Source organism: Monopterus albus, unplaced genomic scaffold (assembly GCF_001952655.1).
Source record: "Monopterus albus unplaced genomic scaffold, M_albus_1.0 scaffold294.1, whole genome shotgun sequence".
Classification (NCBI taxonomy): domain Eukaryota; kingdom Metazoa; phylum Chordata; class Actinopteri; order Synbranchiformes; family Synbranchidae; genus Monopterus; species Monopterus albus.
In genome coordinates, this window is record NW_018128174.1 from 334212 (window position 1) to 356632 (window position 22421).

A 22421-nucleotide genomic window follows, 5' to 3' on the forward strand; every position below is an offset into this window, starting at 1 on the left:
TAAACCCACATCTTCAGTAGTTATAGGCTTGTGACATCATTCCCTCTCATATGGTTTGTGCTGTCATGTGATTTGATTTGCTTTAGTAGAGAGTTATCAAACTTTCTTTCCACCTGGCCTAATAATACAGCATTAAAATACTGCAATACCAGGTTTATGTGGTTCACATCAGAAGAAATTAGCAACATTTTTGCTGCACAAATGAAGGTGAAGAGTGTCGTGGTCTGACATTTTAGGTTCTCAGCAATAAAACTGGGCTTGTGAGGTGTGACGAAACAGGCCAGGCTACATTTCACAGTGAATTTTTTTTTTAACACTCGACCCCTGTTAGAGTAATTATCTGCCCGGCGATCGGCATCAGGGCTGATGATGAAGCTCCGCTCTGTACGATTCGATCAGGACTTTCATTAGGAAGATGGAAACCAGTGAAGCCGCTTGCCAAGCTGCAGAGAAGAGTGATGGGTTTCCTGTTTATTTCAGCACAGGTGGCCTCAGCCAGAGTCAGACCTATAACCATGTCAGCATGGACGGATCCTGAGCCAGTGGGGCCCTGGGCACAGGCATGTGAAAGGCCCCCACCCTCCTACACAGAAGCAGGAACCCTAGACTGAAAGAGACTTGGTGGCTGTTTTGGGTCTGTATTGTGTTGTTTAGCATCATTGTTGTCTCTTTTCTTTTCTGTCGGTCTCATTTGAATCATTTTGCTTCTAGAGTGAAACACCTCACTCTCACACAAACACACATTTAATAAAATCATTAAGTTATTTCATCATTTAAAGGCTTTGTTCTCAGTTTTTGTTGTGATATTTAATGTTTGTCGAAGTGGAGAGTTTTTAATCCTCTGAGCAGCAGGTACGTTAAACACATCAATTCTTTAGTCATTTTAATAATCTTGTTGTTCAATGTTTGTGCCTTTAATGCAAAATGTACAAAAAAAGAAGCTGTTTAAAATTAGTACTGCTGTTTGTCTTCAGATATTAAGCGAGGTAGTAATTTCATTGTATAAGATTGTGTGTACATGTATTGTTGGATATCTCCTGGGACAGTTCATGTCAGCAGTGTGTCCTGTTGTTAGATGCTTGGGTGGGGTGGGGGGGTAAAATATAAAAGGTTTTTGATGAATGTTTCTTCACTCCATGGGTCACATATTTGCTCGTTCAGTTTCCGTGTGTGATCAGCAGAGGGCGGTGTTGTACAGGTCCACACCAGTGATGCTGGTTGTGATTAAGATTTTAGTTCACATGCGTCGCAGAGTAACAAGTATGAACAAATAAACGGCAACAGCATGTGTTTAAGTGTATTGACGACAGCTGCTGATCAAACTGATGTACAGCCATCAGGTAGTGTTTGGCTGTTTCTTCAAAGAAAGGTAACAAGGATTAACATCAGGTACGTGACAAATGTGTTTTGTATCTTTTCGTAAATGTGTTTCTTCAGTCAGTGGAGTAAGAAGTACTCAGGTGGTTTACTGAGTAGCAATACTACTGTGTACAACTACACTGTTACAAGTAAAAGTCCTGCATTCTAAATATTGTAAAAGAAAAAAGCATTAGTGTCAAAATATAGTCAAAGTACCCAAAGTAAAAATACTCATTTTGCAGAATAGGACGCTTCACATTAATGTATATCATATTATTATATCATAATTATTGATGCATTATTGTGTTCATCACTTTACTGTTATATACTTATAATGTGAAGTATTTTACATACTGCTATGTAGGTTGTGAGTTTTCCACCGGGGATCAATAACATCTGATAATCAAATAAAGTGTAGTGAAGTACATTACTTGAGAAAATGAGTTACTTTCCATGACTCTCAGATGATTTACTTCTAGTAAGTATGTATGTAGGAATACGGCAAAAACAAAAGAACCTAATTTATTCCCTTGGCTTGTACAAGGTTTACACATTTTGTCAGACAACTGTACCCCTTTGTTGTTTTATTAGCAGAATAGAATTGTGGTACATCACATATACATCCGTGTCCCGTCGCTGACTCGGTTGCCATGGTGCTGTTGCCTGCAGTTTCCCGGATGTAGTATTTTCCGCCGTACAACATGGCGTCGGGAAAGTGAGACTTCTGTTAGTGTCACACAGTTTGCTCAAAGTTAAGCTGTTTCTGTTCTTTTACACTGAGGAAAGTTTGTTTTCAAACCCCCGAGCATCAGAAAAAGTTTTCCTTGGCGCGTAGGGGTGAGTACACTCACTAATAATTGTAGCTAAAGCGTGTTGTGGTGCGTCTCTGCTCCCCGTTTAGGTGCTAACAGTGGCTAATGCTAACTGCTTGCAGGTCTGGCCAGCCGGTGGTCGCGGACCCCGGAGTACGTTAGCCTCCTTTGGTCGGGTCTCTGTGTGTGCTTTGTGCAGAGTTTCTTACAGTGACGTGTAAGGTTTGTAGTTTTCACAGTGTGACCAAGGTACAAGGTGGTGGCGAGTCTCTTGTGAGAGTTGTTTGACAGTTATAAGCCGCAGCTCTCGGACCCCTAACCCAGGTAATTATACTTTGGGACTGATTTTGTGACCCTCTAAGTTCACTGGACGTGGAACATCTGGTTCGGGTAACATCGGTTTTTCTTATCTGTCTGCCAGCTATTAAGAAAACCCACTACCTGCTCGTCTCTGCCTTTTCTGTGTTAGACATACAGTATTTCTGTCTGTAGTTTTAACGGGTCGAACTTTGTGCTTATGTTGAACTTTCACCTTCACATGTGAAACTGTGACATAATGGGGTGGTGTGTCTCAGCCTGGCCCTGCCCGGATAGACTGAAGGAGGAGAGAATTGTTTGTCTGAGAGCTAATTAGGGCCCCGGGCCCCGGGCCCGTCCCAGTACCCGCACCTGCAGTTAGAGATGCTGATTTTTACTCTGCAGCTGATGCCACTAGTGTGATGCCAACAGGGGAGTCACAGTGCTCTCTGGGGGACAGACCACTGGGCACGGACACCGAGAACCAATCAGTGCAAGCACCTGTCTCTGGCTTTCCATTACTTTAATTGTAATTGTCAATACAGATATATTTGCAGTCAGCTTACATTGGCTGATAAATCAGCACAGGATTCTAGCTAAGAATATGTCAGTCCATACAGGACTTCTCATGTATTCTCACTCATGTCTCCTCCAGCAGCCTCCTCACTTATAATCCTCACTCCTCAGAGCAGGAGTAAGAGCTCTGGGATGTCTTCCAGGATCGAGTCATGATTGAAGAGCGATGAATGATCAAATATGGGAACTGGGATTTACTCCGAGTGTGGGTATTGGGACAGATTTGATAACTCTGCTCCTTGATCCAGGTTTTTATCACAAAAGTGATTCTTCCTCATTCTCGGGGTTTCATGTTGTTCCTCCTTTTCCTTTTCTCTCAACTGTCAAATTTGTATGTGTGTGTTTTACCTGATGTTTTCATATGTGTGCAGTTAGTCAGCAAGGTTGTGCGATTAGTGCTGGGCACACCCCACATTCCTGGGATGCCAGAGCTGTATGGAGGGGTCTTTTTCTTCTCTCTCACATGCACACCATACCCCCGCAGTCAGCGCTCTTATCAAAGTCAACCCCCAACACTACATCATACTCTGCAAGTTATTCAGACAGGCTGGCTGTATCAGGAAGCAGCCAAGGCTCGGGCTGGGAAAGCACCAGGAACCACAGGTCAGATGACAAAAGTAGGACTGCTAGTTAAGAATGCTGTTGCTATTGGCAGATTTCAGCTTTGAAAAGTTCTATTTTTGCAAGGGAATATTTTCTGTGCTGCTGATATTTAGCTGATTTTTCTTGCATGTGTTGCAGCTATCACATTAGCAACTGAGGGATTGACCATGGGCAAAATGGCTGCTCAGAGCTGCAATTTGAAGTGTGTTTAGCTGAGGTTCTTTAAAAGTAGCATCTTTGGCTGGAGAGCTCGGTGGTGGCTGTCGAAGTATTCACATTGTCTGCTGAATGCCTAAATGAATCTAACAGGACAAACAGCCTGTCAGATTAAACACTCATCATATTCAGATGTTTGATGAACCACATCTGTTATAGTAACATAACAGATGTGGGCCAGCTGTGGCTCAGGAGGTAGAGCGGGTCGTGTTCTAACTGGAGGATTAGCGGTTCGATTCCCGGCTTGTCCAGTCAACATGTCGAAGTGTCCTTGAGCAAGACACTGTACCCCCAGTTGCTCCCAGTGTGTGTGAGTGTTTGGGAGTGTGAATGGCCAAATAGTGTGAAAGCGCTTTGAGTGTGCTGTAAAGCATAGAAAGGCACAATACAAGTATAAGACCATTTACCATATGTGATTATTTATTTGGCTTCCCATTGTCAAACAGGTGGAACAACTTTGTATTGCTAATAGTTGATGAAAAGAGACTGGCGGCGATGCCTCTAAATACACTGGAAAAGAATATTAGACTGCATGCTGGTGTGTGCACTGTGTGATGTTTGTATACACTAGGGTTTCAATAGCAATGTTCTTCTTTCTTCTTTTCCAGACAGCAGGCTTCAGTTAGCCCTCTGCTCCCCTCCCCGCTGTCTTGTAACAGTAGTGAGGAGATCTGTGGTTAGCGAGAAAAGCCTCAGCAGTTCAGCTGTGACTAAACACCTGACAGGATAAAGACACTTAACAACACCCGGTTTTACTATTTTAAAAACATTTACTATTAATTGTTTCTCACTCTTTCTTGGTTCCTGTCATTTCTCTACTTGTACTGCATGATAAAGATGCAAAATTCTCCCTAAAAACAAATAACATAAGAGTTATGTTTTTCTTTATTTGTAGATGATGACAAATGAAAGAAAAACCCTGGATATATGAATAGAAATTTAAAATGCAGGGGTGATTGATTAATCTGCTGATTCTTTCAATCAGATTTGGTAATTTTGTTCTTGGTATAATGCACCCAGGTTTGGAGGAGGTGTGTCAGAGAAGTCTAGTCTTGATGGGACTGCAGCTGACTGCTGGCAGACGTGGGTCAGCAGGGGCGAAGCTGATGGCAGGGGGGATGTTGTCGTTGGTTTGATGTCAGTTGACCTGAGGGTCCATCCGAGAGAGAGACAAACACAGCTGCTGTTTAGGTGTCTTCCATGAACTCCACAAAGCTTTTACACTGACATATGAGGTGGCAGTTCCAGGCTAAACCTCTGACGCTCTGTTGTAGTCCAGTCTGCGTGGTTCCTTATCAAGCTTTAAATTGAATCATTTTCTGTTGGTTTCCTTGTTGGTGAAAGAGAATGCTGTTTTCTAGTGTGATCTGAGTGACGGTGGATTAGAGGTTTATCCAGCAAAAAATCAGGCACTTGTTGAAAAAACAGCCACCCTGTTTCCTTCCATGAGAACTTCCTGAGGGTTCGGTTCTGTAAAATTAATTTTGCTTATCATCCACCTTTTACTCTGGGGACACTTGTTATTCCAGTTTGTTCCCAAGGTTGAAGGCATAAAAGGAATCCAGTTTTTCAGTATTTAAACCTTCTGATATTCTGATTATGTTTATTAAATGTGATGACACAAAAAGCAAAGACAAACTTGTGAATTAATGAAAAATTAACAGTTTGTTTAGCAGTTAATCGTCAGTACATTAACCAGACATACAGTAATCACTTTGGTCATTCATTTATAATAATAATCCATTTTATCAGTTTATTATTAAACAGTTGAATCGTCATTAAGTTAATTTGGTCATGAAAGCGATCATTTGTTTTCACTCTAGTGTTCTTTGTATCTAAATTTGCAGAAGCAGTAATCATCTCCCTACTGTCCTCTCTGTCCTTCTGGTTGGGTTAAAGGCTGCAGTGAATGAACAAGCATGTAAACATTAAATGTCTCATCTTTCTACTGGAATCAGGTTTCACACAAAAAGATGGCACTGGCTTAAGAGAGAGTGGGGGAAGGACTGTGTGAGAGAGTCCAGTAATGTGGGAGACAATGAAGAGAAAGTGATGACCTGCTCTGTGCATCCAGGTTGGTCTGGGTGTTTGCAGAGAGTCCAGAACGTGCACAAGGTTCAGCTGAAGGCTGGCAGCCAATCAACCAGATCAGTAAAGAGAACAGCAGTGGAGCACCAAAAGGAAAAACCACCTCATATCAGAGGAGTGATGGAGAAAGAAGCAAGAGCAAGAAGTGCTTGCATATCTCTTCATGTATACACATCTGATGTTGTGCATTTAGGATTCTGATAGCCTGGGGGCAGGAAGCCATCTTTCATTCTTGCTGTTTGTGCTCTGATTGTTCTAAATCTTCTGCCTGAAGGCTCAAACAAGTGGCGTGCTGGATGTTTTTGGTCCCTGACGATGTCCTCTCTGCACAGCGTGTACATCTAGTGGGGCAGATGGAAGAGATATCCTGAAGTGAGACACCATTGGTTTTCCCAGCAGATCTAATACCCTGCTGTAGAGCTTGCTGCTCACCCCTTGTGCAGGTGTTAAACCAGAATGAAATATTATAAATGGGCACACATTGAATAGCACAGTGATAAAATTACAGCAGGAGTTTCTGGGGTAGGCTTACCTTCCTTAGCTTCCTGAGATTAAAAAAAAAGCACTGTTGGGATCTCTTAATCACAGAAATTTGTAGTGTGCCACTCTCTCAACCTTTGCTCCATGTATCAGAAACAGGTCATGTTTGACAGTGGCCTTGTGAAAGTCAATTATCACCTCCTTGGTCTTTTTAACATTTCATGTTGGGCTGTGTGCAGGCCGCGCTTTGGTGCCCTCTCTCCTCATCACTGGAAATCAGGTCAGGTATTGTGGTGTCATCTGCAAACCTCATTACTGAGGTAGAGGAATATGATGAAGAAGAGTCGTGTGTGAAGATAATATACAACAAAGGGCTGAGGATAGATGGTGTATGTTTATCAATTTTAACTGCTTGTGTCCGATCTGTCCAAGTCTACTATCCAGCTGCAGTTGAATCTAATGGGACGCTGAGGCCCAAATCCTGAAGCTTAAGGATAGCTCTGCTTGTATGGATCGTATTAAAGGTTGAAGTATAATCAACAAAGAGCAATCTTACATACCTATTCTTCCCCTCCAAGTGGATCACTAGAGCTGATGCAGTGTTCTTCCCCTCCAAGTGCTCCAGTACCAAGTGGATCACTAGAGCTGATGCAGTGTCTTTTCGCTCTATAAGCGAACTGGTGTTTGACAAAGGAGGCTGGTATAATGGCTTTAATATGCCTCAAAACTAGCCTCTTCAAGGAATTGCAAATATCGGCGTCGGTGCAACTGGTCTATAGTCACTGATTAGATTAGATTCAACTTTATTGTCATTACAAATGTACAAGGCAATGAAATACAGTTTAGCATCTAACCAGAAATACAATAACAGCAGTGCAGAGTGTGTAGTATCTACAGTCTGTACTAGATGTGAGACATGGCTCACCATATAACCAGCCAGACTTCTGCTTCCTTTTGTGCTGCATCAGAATCCACCCTGTGTTGGTATTCACTCCAACAAACCAGTCAGACTTATATGTCCTCATGTTAGCTTGCTCATGCTAACACCAGGAAGTAGTCTGCAGACCTGTTGCATGTATCAAACACTTTTTTAAGCCTGTCCTCCTGTGCTCGTTCAGAGTTAAATATACTGTGAATATACAGGTGGACAACAAATGAGAGGAAAAACCTGGTCTCCTCCAGGATGACAGAGCCCCCATCCTCAGGACACCAGGGGGTCCCTGACCAGCCTGATGAGGACGACCATGATGTGAACCAGATGCTGTGGCCTTCCCAGTCACCAGGTCTCAGCCCAGTTGAACAGCTATGGGAGATGTTGGAGCGACGTGTTAGACAGCGTCTCCACCACCGTCATCAAAACACCACATGAGGGAACATCTGTTGGTAGAACGGTGTTCATCCCTCCAGGAGAGTTCAGAGACTTGGAGAGTCAAGGTGGAGGTGTTCTGGTGGCACGTGGTGGCCCAGCACCTCACTGGGAGTCTCTGTGCTGGGCTGTCCTGTCATTTGTCGCCCATCTGTGTTTGTTTCTGTGTCATCATACTTTGATTCTGACCAGAGTCTCACCATTTACAATGATTTCCAGCTGTTCTCACTTCACTTTATTACTGAATTAAAATGTAACGGATCAGTGCAGAAAACACCAGTAGAAATTCAACTGCATTTCAAAGATCAGATGTGTGTGAGCACACACGTGAATGTGTTGCATCATTAGTATTTAACACATTCAACTTTATCTTTTGGTCCAACAGAGACTTGATCTGTGCTACTTAGCTTGTTGACAGAAAATACATCAGTAACTGTATTGATCCTCAAGTATTTGTTTAAGTTTTAACATTCTCTGATGTGACCTCTGATTTATATTACTGCAAACTGAGTATCTTTGACTTTTTGCTTAAAAACACAAAACAAGCGCTATACAGACATTAGATTTGTGATGGGTGCCGTACAGTATTTTCTGACATTTTCTAAAACAGTTCATCCTAAAATGAAAGTAACTTTGCAGCTCTATTGTTTGCACTGCTGGTAGTTGTTTAACCACTTGTGTAGTAGTAGTAGTACTCTGTTTGCTCAAGCTAAGCTGTGTCCTTCCCTTTGGCTCTGTTTGTTGAGAGATTTGTTCTTGTACTTGCACACACAGTTTTTTAATTTCACTTGAACATTCAAGCTTGGGCCTGTGTGGCCCAGGTGATGCTGATGGTTCACAAACACACACACAAAGCAAAGACAGTTCTGGATGGTAGCCATGTTTTACCTCAGTTGTTCCAGTGTTGCAAGGCTAGGGAACAGCAGCATGTTAACAATGGGAGGTGAAGAGGGAAGAAAGGCTGCTCTTTGGTTTCTGGACTCCCATAACACTTGATTAGTCTGGATGACACATGCAGGACTTCTGTTGCAGTGCAGTGTAAACAGTTTTGTCTCAGGACCCTGTTGGATCCACTAATATTTAGTTGTTTATGTGCTATAAAACAATCTTGAGGAGTGTTTATTGATCACTGTCCTTGCTCATATTTAAGCATTTTTACCATCTGATCCACTGTCTGTTCTCAGTAACATTCACTAAGCTCCTGCAGAACCTCAGTACATTTCAGACCAGATTGACTGGCCTCACTAACCACAGAGGAGACTGATGTGATTCTTCTTCACAACATCATCACCTCATTGCCTCAGTTTTCCACAGCATGCCACCAATGTGTAGTGGTGGTGAATGTAGCTCCGGCTCACCTGTTTTTCAGTATGCTCTGGTGGTTAACGTGACTCTAGCGTTGATCGATAGAACTGGTGTTTGTGGGGCACCGCCCTGTTATGATGGGTAGTTGAGGACATATGTCACATGACTGTCAAATAGAATCTGAGTCAGATTGTGCATATCGTCTTATCTGCTGGATTTAATTTAAAAATTCTGAATGTAGGAACATAATAAAAGATCATGGGTAGATTCACCTGAAGCATTTAGGATGGTACCTGTCTCAACATGAGTATCTTAGGCAGTAATGTGGAGAGTGGGCAGCAACAGCAGTAGAAGACTTGTGGCTTACTTTCAGTATTTGTGCTGGAGATTGTATCTTTGCCTAAACTCTAATAAATGGCTCCAGCTCTTTGTCTAACTGCTTGTGTAACACCAGTGTATCCCATACCATCAGTATCTGTACAGGGTTTGTCAACTAATCTCAGCAGCTTTGTCTTTTTTCACTCCTCTGTTCCTTTCATCTATAAGCATCAGATGAAAATCACATGGCAGCTTCACATGTTTCAGTTTCAGATCCTGGCATCTGCAGACTCTGTTGAACAGCTAGAGGACAAGCAGCCTTATTTAGTGACCAAGCTAACTTATTCAATAAAAATTGTTTTGTGTGGAGATATTGACATATTAGGTGTTTTTTTTCTGTGGTGGATCTGTTTTAAATCTTACAGAAGGGAGGAATGCAAATGCAGTTAACACTGCTCACACTAATTAGATCAAAACCTTTTTAGCATGCTCTTCTGTGGTATGGAAATCCACAATAAAAAATATTGATCATTACAGAGCAGAAGACAAAATCATTGCATCTTTAATGTTTGTATTTTTCTAAACCTGTAACATCCCATTTATCCTTGAACCTGTAGTAACCTATGAATGTCTTCCAGTGAACTTGGCAAAATATTTGTGTACCAGTTGGTGTTCCCTGTGTGTGTGTGTGTGTGTGTGTGTGTGTGTGTAGAAATATGTGTAACCTTGCTGCTTTCTCCGCCATCTTCATCATTGACCTTTCCACATTCCACGACCTGCCTCTGGTAGTCGCCGCCCATTGGCTGCAACGCTGCATGCTTTGTTTGAACTTAGCCCTGGGATTGGCAGGTTTGTGTGTTTCTGGCTCTGATATGTTGAGTGGACCTGTTCCTTCTGTGTTTTCACTCTCAGAGGAATGTCAGCAAGCCTTCTCCTTAGTGAAGCTCACACCTTGAAGTCCAGGTTAGATAAGGAGCTCTTGTTATAAACATATCAGGTACAGGTAGGCCTTGTAATCGTTTACAGTCAACCTGTGAGTGTTTATTTGCTTGTTTTAATTTGATGTGTTAAAAGCATCAATAGGCTTATGGCGCTCCCAGCACCATGAACAACAAAGCAGGGCACAGAGTCAAAACTCAGTTCTGTCATTAAGCAGCATTTAAAGTGTCCATGGCTGCTCATTCTGCTCTTTTGCATTCCTTTAGTGTTTAATCTCGGCTACCTCTAGATAAGCTTGGCAGCCCTCATAACTCCAAATAGTCTGTAATTATTTCAGAATGTTAAAACCAGAGAGCCTCTTCCTAAACAACAAGAGGATAGTTTGTGAATGTGCACAACTCATGTTGCTGGTATTGTGTCACAAATGGACAGAACAACAAGGTGGACACACAGTTCCTTGCACAGCGTTGCCCAAAGTTTTGTTGCATTTATGAGGCTGTATTTTGACAGGTACTATTGACTCTCACTATCTTTGTGTCACTGGTGATGGATCTGTTTTAATTAGCAGGCAGACATGGTATTTCCCAGTGGCCTGCCTTGATCAGACTGCTAAATTCAGCCATACCCATGGTGTCTGTTGTACCAAAGTGAGTCATACTGTCATGTAACAAAAGCAAAAACATGCATTTTAAAAGTTCATCTATATACCTTCTTATTAGCCTAATTTACTCAGAGATGCTGCAAAAAGAATGTTTCTTTATCCAAAGAGAGAGAGAGACAGGACACTGTTTATTATTGAAGCAGTAAATATATATTTCATTAATAGCTGGTCTGAGTGTTTATTTGATCAGTACATCAGCGCTAAAGTGAGTGACTCAAAACAAACTGACACCATATGCTGCTCCTGACCTCTCTTTGCCCCCTCCCATCATGTTCTGTTTCCCAGCGATGATGTAAACTGCGGATGCCTGGTTGGGACAGACTACATACTGCAGCCTCCAGTCTGAAGCTAGCATTAGCTGGCTAACAGTGAATGTGTCCGTCCAGTAGAAGCTCTGGTTACTGCTAGTGTGACACAAAGCTCCAATTACTCTCAAATTAAAATCATATTAATTCAACACAAAGGAAAACTCATGACCATGCTAGGTGGCTAATGCTACCAAAACAAACACATTAGCTTTAGATGCTATTCTTTTAATGTTCCAAGGCAGAGCTAGAAACTTCAATAGCGTAGATTTGAAATGTCTACTTTAATACCTCCTCATACAGACCAAATGTGAAGTATAACTTCTTTGACTTTATTAAATATCTGGCCATCACACAGCAGCAACAGGAGCCTTATTAATCATTTAAAACTTCTGCTGTGACACTGTGAACTTATCAAACCTAAATGATTTTCTGCACAGTAAACAAATGAGTTGTTACACAGAGACTAGTTTAGTTTTTTGATGACCTGAAGACATTTATCTTAAGGGAAGTGCAATAACTTAGAAACCCAGAAAATTGTGATTATTGCGGTTTTCACTGTTGTGTTATGTTTTGCAGACCCGACGATCAGCACATTAACTGAATTGAAAATAGCTGTATCCCTAACGTCTAGACAGGAAGTAAGATTACAGGTCAGAACCGCATCACCTGACAGGTAACAGTATACACCTGTGAGGGCAGATTCACTCCGTGAGACAGGAAGGAAGAACTAAGGTGGACGGGATGAGTGGAGGAGAGGACTTCTGTCAGGTCTGCTGCTGGAGCCGTGCTCTCTCTCTCTCTCTCTCTCTCTCTCTCTCTCTCTCTCTGTGACGTCCTGAAACTGGGCCGCGTTTTGCTGAAACCATAGGAATGCGACACACTCTGTATTTACAGCCTAAACCTATAGCACTTGTTTTTTTGTGCGTATTTTTTTTTAAAGTTCGTTGGTTGTAACCGGCTCTGTTTTCCTGTTTACTTTAATGGAGTAGTAGCGACACTTCCGACGTTTTAACCGAGTTTAATTTCGTGGAAACAACTTTTGTTCTACGGGGAGTCTGTTTTTCCTCAGCCTCGACATGAGATCAGGTGGATAGTGTGCTGCCCCCGGCTAGAAGAGTTCCCGAGAATAGACGTGAGTATTCCCGACAGCGAAGGCAGAGTTTTGTACACGCTTGTGTCGCTGTGTTGTGGTGTTAGGACGTGTGTAAAGCAAACGAGAAGCTCTCGTAGGTCCGTGCTGCGCTGCTGGGACCAGGCGAAAGTTAATGTGGGCCACAAAAACAAAAGTCTGTTGTTCAAACCTCGCAGCATGGATTAACTGCGAGTCAGAGAAAAGTAACTTTATTGTTTGCCTTGTGTTAAGAAGGGTAGCGAGGGAGGGAGGGCTGATTGTGTTTGAGCCCTGTCGGACTGCTGGGAGCGGGCTGGGACTTCCAGTTCTCCTCCCTCCTCTCCCTGACTGTTGACATTCAAGCCTCATACTGGCTGCTCATATTTGTCACTGTCCAGGCAGCTGTTGGCCTCAGCGACTCTGGTCATCTGTCTCTTTGCACAAGTGCTGGTGACACATGGAGGCAGGGGGAGGACAGACTTTGGTAGTGATTCACTGTTGGCCAGTGTGTTTAATGAAGCTCAGTAGGAAGTTAGGTGCTTGTGCACTTATCTGCAGGACGTTTGTGTCATGCTTTTTATTACTTTAGTTATTTAACAAGAGGTTTTAACTCCCCAAGAGATGATGGGAGTGTGATGCTTCATAATTAGCTCTGTTTGAGTGCTGTCGTTTAATTCTGAAGGTTAGAAATCTTCAATCTGTTTTAGTTCTTATAATTTACCAGTAACTTCAGGTTGAACAGAATAGTTAAAATTAAATTAATCTGATTAGAGTAGTGTAGCTACCAGTCTCTACCAGCTAGCAGGGCAGTTTCATGTCATGGGAACTTGTGTGTGTAACAACCAGTTTTGTGCCTTAGCTACCTCATTTACTATAATAGCAGACAGATGTAAGTGGTGCCACTCTGTTGTATTGAGGCCGAGGCTGCCACATGCACAGCATTGAGAAGAAGCTGGTGGTCATTGGAACAGCCAGTAACTCCAAGGTCACACGGTATGTTTGCACAGCACTTTATAAATCTGGGAAACGCTGGGAGAGAGCCGCTGTCCTCTGTGTGTGTTTGCAGTAGTGAGAGAACAGGCTATTAATTATCACCCCTGATTCAGCAGCAGCGAGCTAATGTAAGAGCAACACAACAACAGTGAACAGTCTGCTTGGTGGCATCTCACCTTTTAAACCAGTGTGTCTGTCTCATGGCTCATTGGAGAGCTAATGCTTATGTATATTCATTTTTTGGCTTTGGTGAATGCCACCTCAAGGTTAAAGAAAAGATACTGGCGTGAGAAATTGCAGCCTGACAAATAATGTTGTTTTTTTTTTGTTTTGTTTTTTTATGCGTTGGCTGGAAACTGCGTGAACTCTACCAGTCACTTTGGCAGGTTACAAGCCCTCATTTAAAGGGCATTGCTTCAGTTCTTCTTACTGTATGTCCACCTGTAAAACTTTAACAAATTGTGGCCTGTGTAAACAAGAGGGTTACTATGGATTGAATAAACCTATTCTCACCATTCAGAAGCAGTTTTTCCCATTATACAAGGGTTCTTGTTACAGATGGCCTTCTATTTGTGATAACTGTTTAGAGCATATGTTCAGAATACTGAAGTTAGAGTTAAGATTCATGTTGCATGTGTTGAGCCATTAGATCTTGTACTACAGGTATTTTGTAAAGGTGTTTTATGTGAAAGAGTTAAACTGTCTTGACAGAATTTGTCAGCTGCAGATTAACAAGCAATTACATGGGTTTATTTGCTTTATTTAGCTGTTACACCAACTTGTAAGGTAAAATCTTCATCTCTGAAATGAATCATGTGGGGCTGTAAAGATTTATTTTGGCTTTCTGAAGTGTGTTTACGTTGGCCCTCTCAACTCCAAAGTGTCTTAAGAAGAGCTCTATGTGAAGTATGTCTCAGTGGAGCCACTGGAGGAGTGAGGAAATGTGTGATGCGTGCTCTCTTTGCTGAGGCTGAAGAGATGTTTACAAAGTAAGTGTGTCTTTCACTTTCCCAGCTTTATGATGAGTTGCAGATAATATAATGAGGCAGCTATTGCAGTCATTGGTCCCTCATTGTCAGGTCACCACTGTGTTGACTGTACATTTCCTAATGAGCAGGTGCCATGAAATCACTAAGTAGTCATGTTTCATACCTGGTTATGACTGGAGGTATCTTTCCACGTGTGGACCGCCCAGAGGACAGCAGCTTCGGCCAGAGCTCATCAGCCAAGCGCTGGCCCACTGACCACACAGGCTTTCTCATTACCCAGCCAGGCAAGCTTGAATGTCAACGGAGACAGAAGGTGGACAGTGGAGGCTGTTAAATGGGAAAGAAGAGCAGACAGACTGAGGTGGGGGTAGACGGAGTTAGACTGAGGGTGGATGAAGAGTAACTGTTTGAGGAGGGATCAGCTTCTGGTTTACTGTGTGTGAGAGCATGAACACTGAGTGGGTGGCAGGGTGCAGCCCTGTCACTGTTTTAGCTTTAGGTTGACAGCTACTACTTGTTTTGTCCTTAGTTAGTTATTTGCAAGTTACAGAACATCATTTATAAACGATGCATTGATACCTGTATCAGGTCCGCTTCCATCCTCCAGCACCTGCACTCATACTCGTAAAAGTTGTCTGATACTATGCACCGATACCACTTGGGCTCCTAAACCTTCTGGACAGAGGGTCGCAGCATCGTTTCATCCTAACAGAGGGTCACAGCATCGTTTCATCCTAACAGAGGGTCGCACCCCTACTACTTTTGTGTAATTGTAATTTTTGTGTGTACTCGGTCTGTAAAAAAACAAACAAACAAGTGGTATCAGTACATCCCACTGAAAAGTCAAGAACTAAGTGCTGGGTTTGGTCCGCTCAACAGTCTGATGGCTTGTGTGCTTGTTGTCCATTGGACTGTTAATTCCTTCTGTGTGTTCATTTAATTCATTTTAAATGAAACAAACGGTCTAGAAGTGAGAAGGAGCAGACACCTGCTGCTTTCATCATCTTCTTTGACACAGTGTTGTTTTATGGAGATGGAGTGGGGAGTGTGAGCGGCTGCGCCCTGGGCTGGTCTGGGCTGGTGGAGTGTCTGTGCACCCACCTGCTGTGACTGTGAATCATGCTCCTCCTCTGTGTGCTGGAGCTCACCTGTTCCTGTAACACCTGTCCAACTCTGTGAATGTCAGTATGAGACAGCTGCAGCATGGGAAAGTAAAGTAGTGGTTATTATTGCTGTTTGCTGTTGTACTACTTATTGTTATTATTGGTGGTAGTAGTAGTAGTAGTAGTAGTAGTATAGATACATCCATTCTCTGCTACTTATTCAGAGTCAGATTTCAGTGGTGGCAGATTTAGCAGTGTAAACCAGACGCTGAGGTTTTTGCCCTGTGCTTCAAGACAAAGTACGACACATCCACTATGGTGGACGTGAATGTGTCATGTGAAAAACCTCTGTATTTGACACGGCGTATATTGAATCACCATTTTAGATAAAAGACACCATAATCCACAGGGACAACTAGTTAATGTAGTAATCTACCTAAAGGTGGACAGTCATGTTCTCATGTTGTACTGTGTGTATTGCTGAGTGGGTGCTGTCACAAGCTTGTAGCAGCTGGTGTCATTTTCTTCTCATGTTGCATGTGCATTTATTGTCCACTGAGTGAGCTGTACTGAATTTCACATCCAGGCATGTCAGGTCCTCCATTTGAACCCACACAGGTTTGTGTATTCATACAACAAAGCTGGAAGGTCAACATGCTAACTAAAGTTCTTTCTCAGTCAGGGTCTTTGAGCTCCAACCAGTGAACTCTTGTTTTTCACCCACACCCCCGGAGCTCGCCTAGCTTGAGCTGCAGCACAAAAACAAGACTCGGGATCTGAAGGCCACAGTCCTTTGTAATCGACAGCCGGACCGCTGTCTGATGCTCGGTGTCATTTTCAGTCTGCGCGTGGCCGTGTTTTTGGCCTGATTTACAGCCTGTTGGAGCCCCTCATGCTTTCAATAAGAGTTTATGAGTCAGACCATTAACAGCCTTAACGTTTCCCAGCTTGCTCGTAGTATAATATCGAACCATAGGGTGGGTGCACATATTGTGCTCTGTCGGCATAATTTAATTTCTTCAGCTGCCTCCTCCAGTCTTCATTAAACCTATCCCCCCTAAAGGCAGCAGATGCTATCTGTGTCTCACCATTCACTTGCAGATAGTCAGATACTAATGATCGGCCACCACAGCGATTTATACGCCTCCTCCCTGTTGTCACCAGTCTCATTATGACTGTAAAGAGGCATTTACCACTGGTGTTGTGACCTTACTGTTATGAGAGAGTTTTACTAATGGCAACAAGATCCACAGCTGGTGGCCGGGTGGAGACTGATCTTGTTTTCTCAGGGAAGACGTGTCTGACTGTGGACCTGACAACACTGTGCCACTGGATGACTGAATGGCATAAATTCATCAGCATCCACACTGAGGATACAGCTGTATTTGATAAATGTCCACAGGTGATGAAATGGAGAAATTGCTGAAAAGTAGCTTTATTCACCAAACACCTGAGAATAACAGTGACAGCAGCATCAGTGACATACAGGGGCTCTGTCACGTTTCACGTTGACTGGAATATGTGTGTTTAAAATTTGTCTTCTCCCAAAAACAGACTCTAAAGACTAACTCACATTTATTTTATTCATATGTTTATTTTTAAAATTCAGACTTGTTAATGTCAAATTATTTCTAATTTTAACTTTATCTCTGCTCTGTATTTTATATCCATAACTCAGTGATACATTAATAATTACATATTAATTCCAGTGTACCTTGTTTTTTTTACTTCTGTTGTAACATCTCGGTTTCCCTGCAGCCTAAAGTAATCTGTCTGCCTTAACCTAATCTATAAAGATAAGTGCTTATGAAAAACACACTGTGCTGTTTTTCTGTGTGAAGTGTTTGGGCTCTTTGTATTTCTCTTCTGAAGTTGTAACAAATTCAGAGAATTACAGGAAGTGGATTGATATGTGGGATACTGTGTACCGGGTGATGTCATGCAAGCTTTGCACCATGTGATAACAATCAAGGATTTCTGTGTATCTGTGTGCCCACAGTGATACTTATCCTGGTTTCTCTTAGCTCTTTGTCCTAGACAGTTGTGTTGTGGCAGTGAACCTCTTTTCTCAGCTTGTTCCTGGGCAGGTCCTGCTAGACTTGAAACACTCCTTCTGTGAAAGGCGTCATGTGCACCATAGCATGACTCATGCCCTCTGACTTCTGACCCACCCAGCTCACCCTCCTCCTGCCTGTCCCTTTCTGGACCTCACACTGCATTTTTTCATTGCTTTGTTTTCAATTTCCCTTGTTTTTTGTTCTTTTCTGTGCAAGACTAAAGGCCGAACTGGGGAAGTACATTGCAGAAAAACAAGAAGAGAAGACTGTTTGATTTAACAGGCGAGCTGCTCTTACCGCTCCTGTTGACCCCTGTGCTCAGCTACGCAGCAGGCCCCTGATCTGTTTTCAACACACAGATCTCACTAGCAAGCCTCCGTTTGACTACTGGGAGTGTCCCTTTGATGCCCACTGACAATGCAGCACAGTAGAGAGAGGGACACTGTTCAGACCCGAGTGCTTCAGAGGTTATAGCTCCACCATCTGCAGGTTTTCATTTCAGCCACAGTAGCAGCAGATTTCACTGATGAGACCAGATGTGATCATGTGCCAGTAACCGATTGACACTGAGATGATATGGGCTAATAGAAACAGTGCCATACTGAAAATGCTCATGTTAAACTTGGGGAAAAAATGGATCAGTGAGTGACCAGAACAATAGGAACCCTTATATATTTTAATATGTAATGTCCAATATGAAGTACAGTGTTTGTTGATCTTTTCACAGCAGACTTTTTGACTAAATATGAGGCGTGCAAACTTGTCATTGTTTGACAAAATTCAGTCTTTGTCTAAATCGTTCACCTCAGAATCCTGCAGATAAATGAGACATTTTATTTTGGGGGGTCCAAACATTATTAAAAGACAAAGGAAGTGTAACATCAGCTTCACTCTGTGTTAACGGCCAAACGTGATGTGTGAGCGAGCATTACATTAGAGAAATTATTTGGGTGTACCTGTGTTAGTGACTCTTGAATCCTGACAAAGCTGTGTAAAAATCCTTCACATCGCAATTGCCCGTCTTTAGCAGCTGCTGCTGATCATAGCTGTTCCCGGTTAAAGGCAGGGTTGATGGAAAAACCAGCAAGAGGAAGCTCGAGTTTGAAAGTAGACAATCGGCGAAATCCTACCCTTTGGTTCTGACGTCTCTCCAAAGCCACTCCTCCAAAACACAACGCGCACTGCAACACCTGACTGTTACCTACAGATTTCAGGAAAATATCAAATGCCCCCGATAATGACCTGTCCAGCAGAAACACGGACACCATGGAGTCACTGTTCAGCCCCTTTTGTTCTCTCAGTTGCCGCCATCATTGAAAAGCCACACCGATGTTAGTTCCAGTTTTCTTTCTTGCAGCATCCGACTTCTTTTTAGTTGTAACTTTCTCAAATACGGTGTTACCCGCCCAGACCTGTGGCCCCGAACCATAGTGGGGACCTCTGGTTCATGACTAAGCTGCTTTAGCCCTGGCTCGTAGCCGGTAGCTAGTTGACCTTCATGGTTTGAAGAAACTTTTAATAGTTTAATAGCTTTACTTTTGGTTTGGGCCCACAGCACCTGAGCTGTCAGATATCAAGCTGTCTTCAAAGGTCACTCTGCAGTACATGTAGATACCAGGTCTGGGGGAAGTTCTCACAGGCATCCTCCTGCTTTCACACACTGAAAAATTCATGCCAGAATTATTTTCAAATGAAGCAAAGTTCAGAAGAGAGTAAGAGAGTTGTATGTGGCAGGAAGTGAGCAGTCAACAGCGGTGGTGTGTTGTGTACATTACAGTATATGTGTGACATAGCAGAGACAGCCACAGTGAGAAAAGCACAAGAGATGATCAGGAAATGTCTCGGTAAAGATGGTTGGTTGTGTTACTGTGCCCATCAGGAAACACTGCAGAGAAGCAGTTGTCCTCTTATTACTAATGGGAGACGAGCAGTGAGCTTCAGCTAAAGGTCACAGCTGGTATAATGCTCAGTGAGCTGAAATAACCCTGTTGGGTGGTCTACTCGCACAACACAAAGCATTTTTATTGTTGAGATGTGACACACCAGTTAGGTTGCTGTAGTATAAGTAGGCAGTCAGTTGCTGACAATGATGGTAAACAGGCTTTAAGTACTTCACTTTGTCACTGATTGAATAGTATAGGAACCCTCCACCAGCCTGCGTGTTGAGTCAAGACAGTGAGTGTTTTCTGAGGCTGCCGTTTGTGCACAGGCCTGTGGTGTGTTTTACATATGCCACCTGGAAGTTTGACATTTGCATTTTTCCTTCAGTCTTTCCTATTAACCCCCCTCTGGTTCCTCCTTCCTCCCCTCAGGTCTGATGCTAGGCTGCAGCTGCCTCAGCCGCCACCATGTTCACCAAAAAGAAGAAGTCGCGTATCCAGATCTCCGCTCCATCTAACTTTGAGCATCGCGTGCACACAGACTTTGACGAGCAGGAGCAGAAGTTTGTTGGATTGCCACGACAATGGCAGTCGCTCATCGAAGACACCGCCAAAAGGCCCAAACCCTTCATCGACGCAACTGTCATCACGACTGTAGAGCCACACAAGGTGAGATGAGTTGAAATGAAATCAACAAACAAGTAGTTAGCTAAGGTAGATGGTCCATATTTTAAACCTAAGTGGAATTTCAAGAATTCTGTTTATTAGGTTGTGAGTTCCAGCTGCTAGATCAGTTTCCCATCATGGTCCCTGTGGTGCCGTAGTCTTTACAAGCCAAGTTTAGGGGTCAAACGCACACATTGAGTGTTTCTTACCTTGTAGGGATGGGACAATATATCAAAATTCAATATATCACGATACAAAAACATCACAATATGTATTGTTTTGTGTAACGCTGTGTTGTGTGCTCTATATACACCAGCGACTTCATTTTAACCTAACAGAACAGGTAACCTAACAGAACGTATGTCAGTAGTTGTTTTTACACCGGGATCCTGCGCTACCGCCGTTCCAAAGGGTCGCCAATATCCCGCCCTTCTGCTGTACATATAGATCGAGCTAAGAGCGGTATAATCGTGAGCCAGCGTGTGAATTCGGTCAGCAGGCTGGCTCTCGGCACCAGAGGCGAGACATGACGTCACTCTGCGTCAACTGTGATGTAATGTGATGCTCCGATAGTCTACAAACCAAAACAACAATGGCAAGAGAGATAAGTGCGGATGTAGCTTCGTTGGCTCTTCAAGTATTTTTGTTTTTCACTTCACACAGAATTGGTTAGCCTGGTTCTTGCTATGTGTGTGAATGAGTAATAACTACAGTCAGCGCGTTTGTGACATCAGAAACGCTTTGACCTGTAAGTCAGAAGCCGACAACAGTTCGAGTCAGAGCGGCGTGCAGACTTGAGACACAGGTGATGGTGTCGCGCACATATTGCATCATCAGATCGTAGCACTTGGTCCCAGACTGCCGGCTCATCTTTTCTACACAGAGCACGTCTTCCCTTTGTTTCACCTCTGGTACCGCCTACCAAGGCCAACCAGAAGCGGAGTGAGAATGGCCCGCCACACAGAAAACCAGGCTGAATAAAGGCGCACCTATCCCGCCTTGAAAGGGTTGTGTGTAAGGAGCTAGTATATCTGGTTGTTCACCAGTGCTAGAAAAGGGGAAAAGAGATGAATAAAGTATTCTGTAGCTACTCATACATTGTTGTCATTGAATTTTTCTACGCACCATATTGTGAATTGAATCTTATCAAGAAGAAGTTATATTGTCCCGTGTCTATTGCCTTGTCACCAATTAACTTGGTGGCACTAACTCAGTCTAAGCAGGAAGGAAGGTTTAGGGGCAGGGCCACAGGATTGATGCTGATACAAAAGACAAATACTGAACGATATTCAAATTTAATACCCAACAGTTCACTGGAGCGTTGACAGTTTTATAAGCCCTTTGTAAAATGATACAGAATCCTAAACTAGTCACGGTTTTCACCGCTTTCCCCAGACAATCGTACGTGGCAACAAGATGGCGGTGGACGGCTCTTTGACATGGCTGCTGGATGAGTTTGACACCATGTCTGTGATACGCTCCAACTCCCTGCGACGAGGCAGCCCACCCATCCAGCCTCGCAGGGACTCCAGTTCTTCAGGGGGAGGAGTGCAGGAGAATGGAGATCCTCACCAGAGACACCCAGACAGACAAGACAGGTAAGGGATTAAACTGCAGCTCCAGGTGATGTGATTCTGCAGTGTATTTCCTCTGATAGGTGACGTCATAGTTTTATGATGGACACTGGAACAATACGGAGCCCACGAGCTGTTACACCCCAATTATAAATCACTCTGCTTCTCAGAGATGGAGCCAGACGAGACCACCGGAGTGGAGGTGACCCCCATCAGGGGCCGCGAGCGGTCCATCCATCTCAAAGGGATGAAGGGCAACAGGCGCGGCCTCAGCAGCAGCCACGAGGCCAAGAGCCCCGCAGGGACCGACCAGACTCTGGCCCTCCTCCTCCCCCACACAGAAACAGACCTCCACGGGACCAGGTAGGGATGAAAGATGAACTCTGAATCAAACACAAAACGGCCCCACAACTTTATATTTATCATAATAATAGTCTTTAGTTTGACATTGTAGCTAATGGGACTCAGAGCTCTCTTTCCTACTGTCACTGTCTTCTAGGTCTTTATATTAAGTCTTAGTTTAACCCTAGTTAACCCTAACCACTCAAACCTGAGAACTGCATTTCCCATACTGATATATTCTTACTGGACATAACACAGCAGCTGATGATTGTTTAGGTCTTAAACAAGTGCATCGAGTCTTGTGCATTTTAGTTAATATTTGTTATTTGCTGCCATTTGACACTGCAGCAGGAAATCCACCCTGTGGCTTCTGTCCGC

At 43.2% G+C, this 22421-nt stretch overlaps 1 protein-coding gene across 3 annotated transcripts in view; it reads left to right on the top strand.

Moving 5' to 3' along the window:
* The first annotated feature begins 1237 nt into the window (after positions 1–1237).
* Positions 1238–22421, top strand: part of pak4 (p21 protein (Cdc42/Rac)-activated kinase 4) — a 30243-nt gene continuing 9059 nt past the window's right edge. Inside the window, exons 1-4 of one of the 3 annotated variants that reach the window (XM_020623221.1) lie at positions 1238–1389; positions 19894–20130; positions 21523–21725; positions 21872–22064. In XM_020623221.1, the coding sequence (XP_020478877.1) occupies positions 19930–20130; positions 21523–21725; positions 21872–22064 (597 nt within the window). In that variant the 5' untranslated portion in view covers positions 1238–1389; positions 19894–19929. Of the gene's footprint in view, positions 1390–2003; positions 2197–12196; positions 12461–19893; positions 20131–21522; positions 21726–21871; positions 22065–22421 lie in introns of those variants that run through there. The other 2 variants (XM_020623219.1, XM_020623220.1) reach the window with 2 other exon arrangements.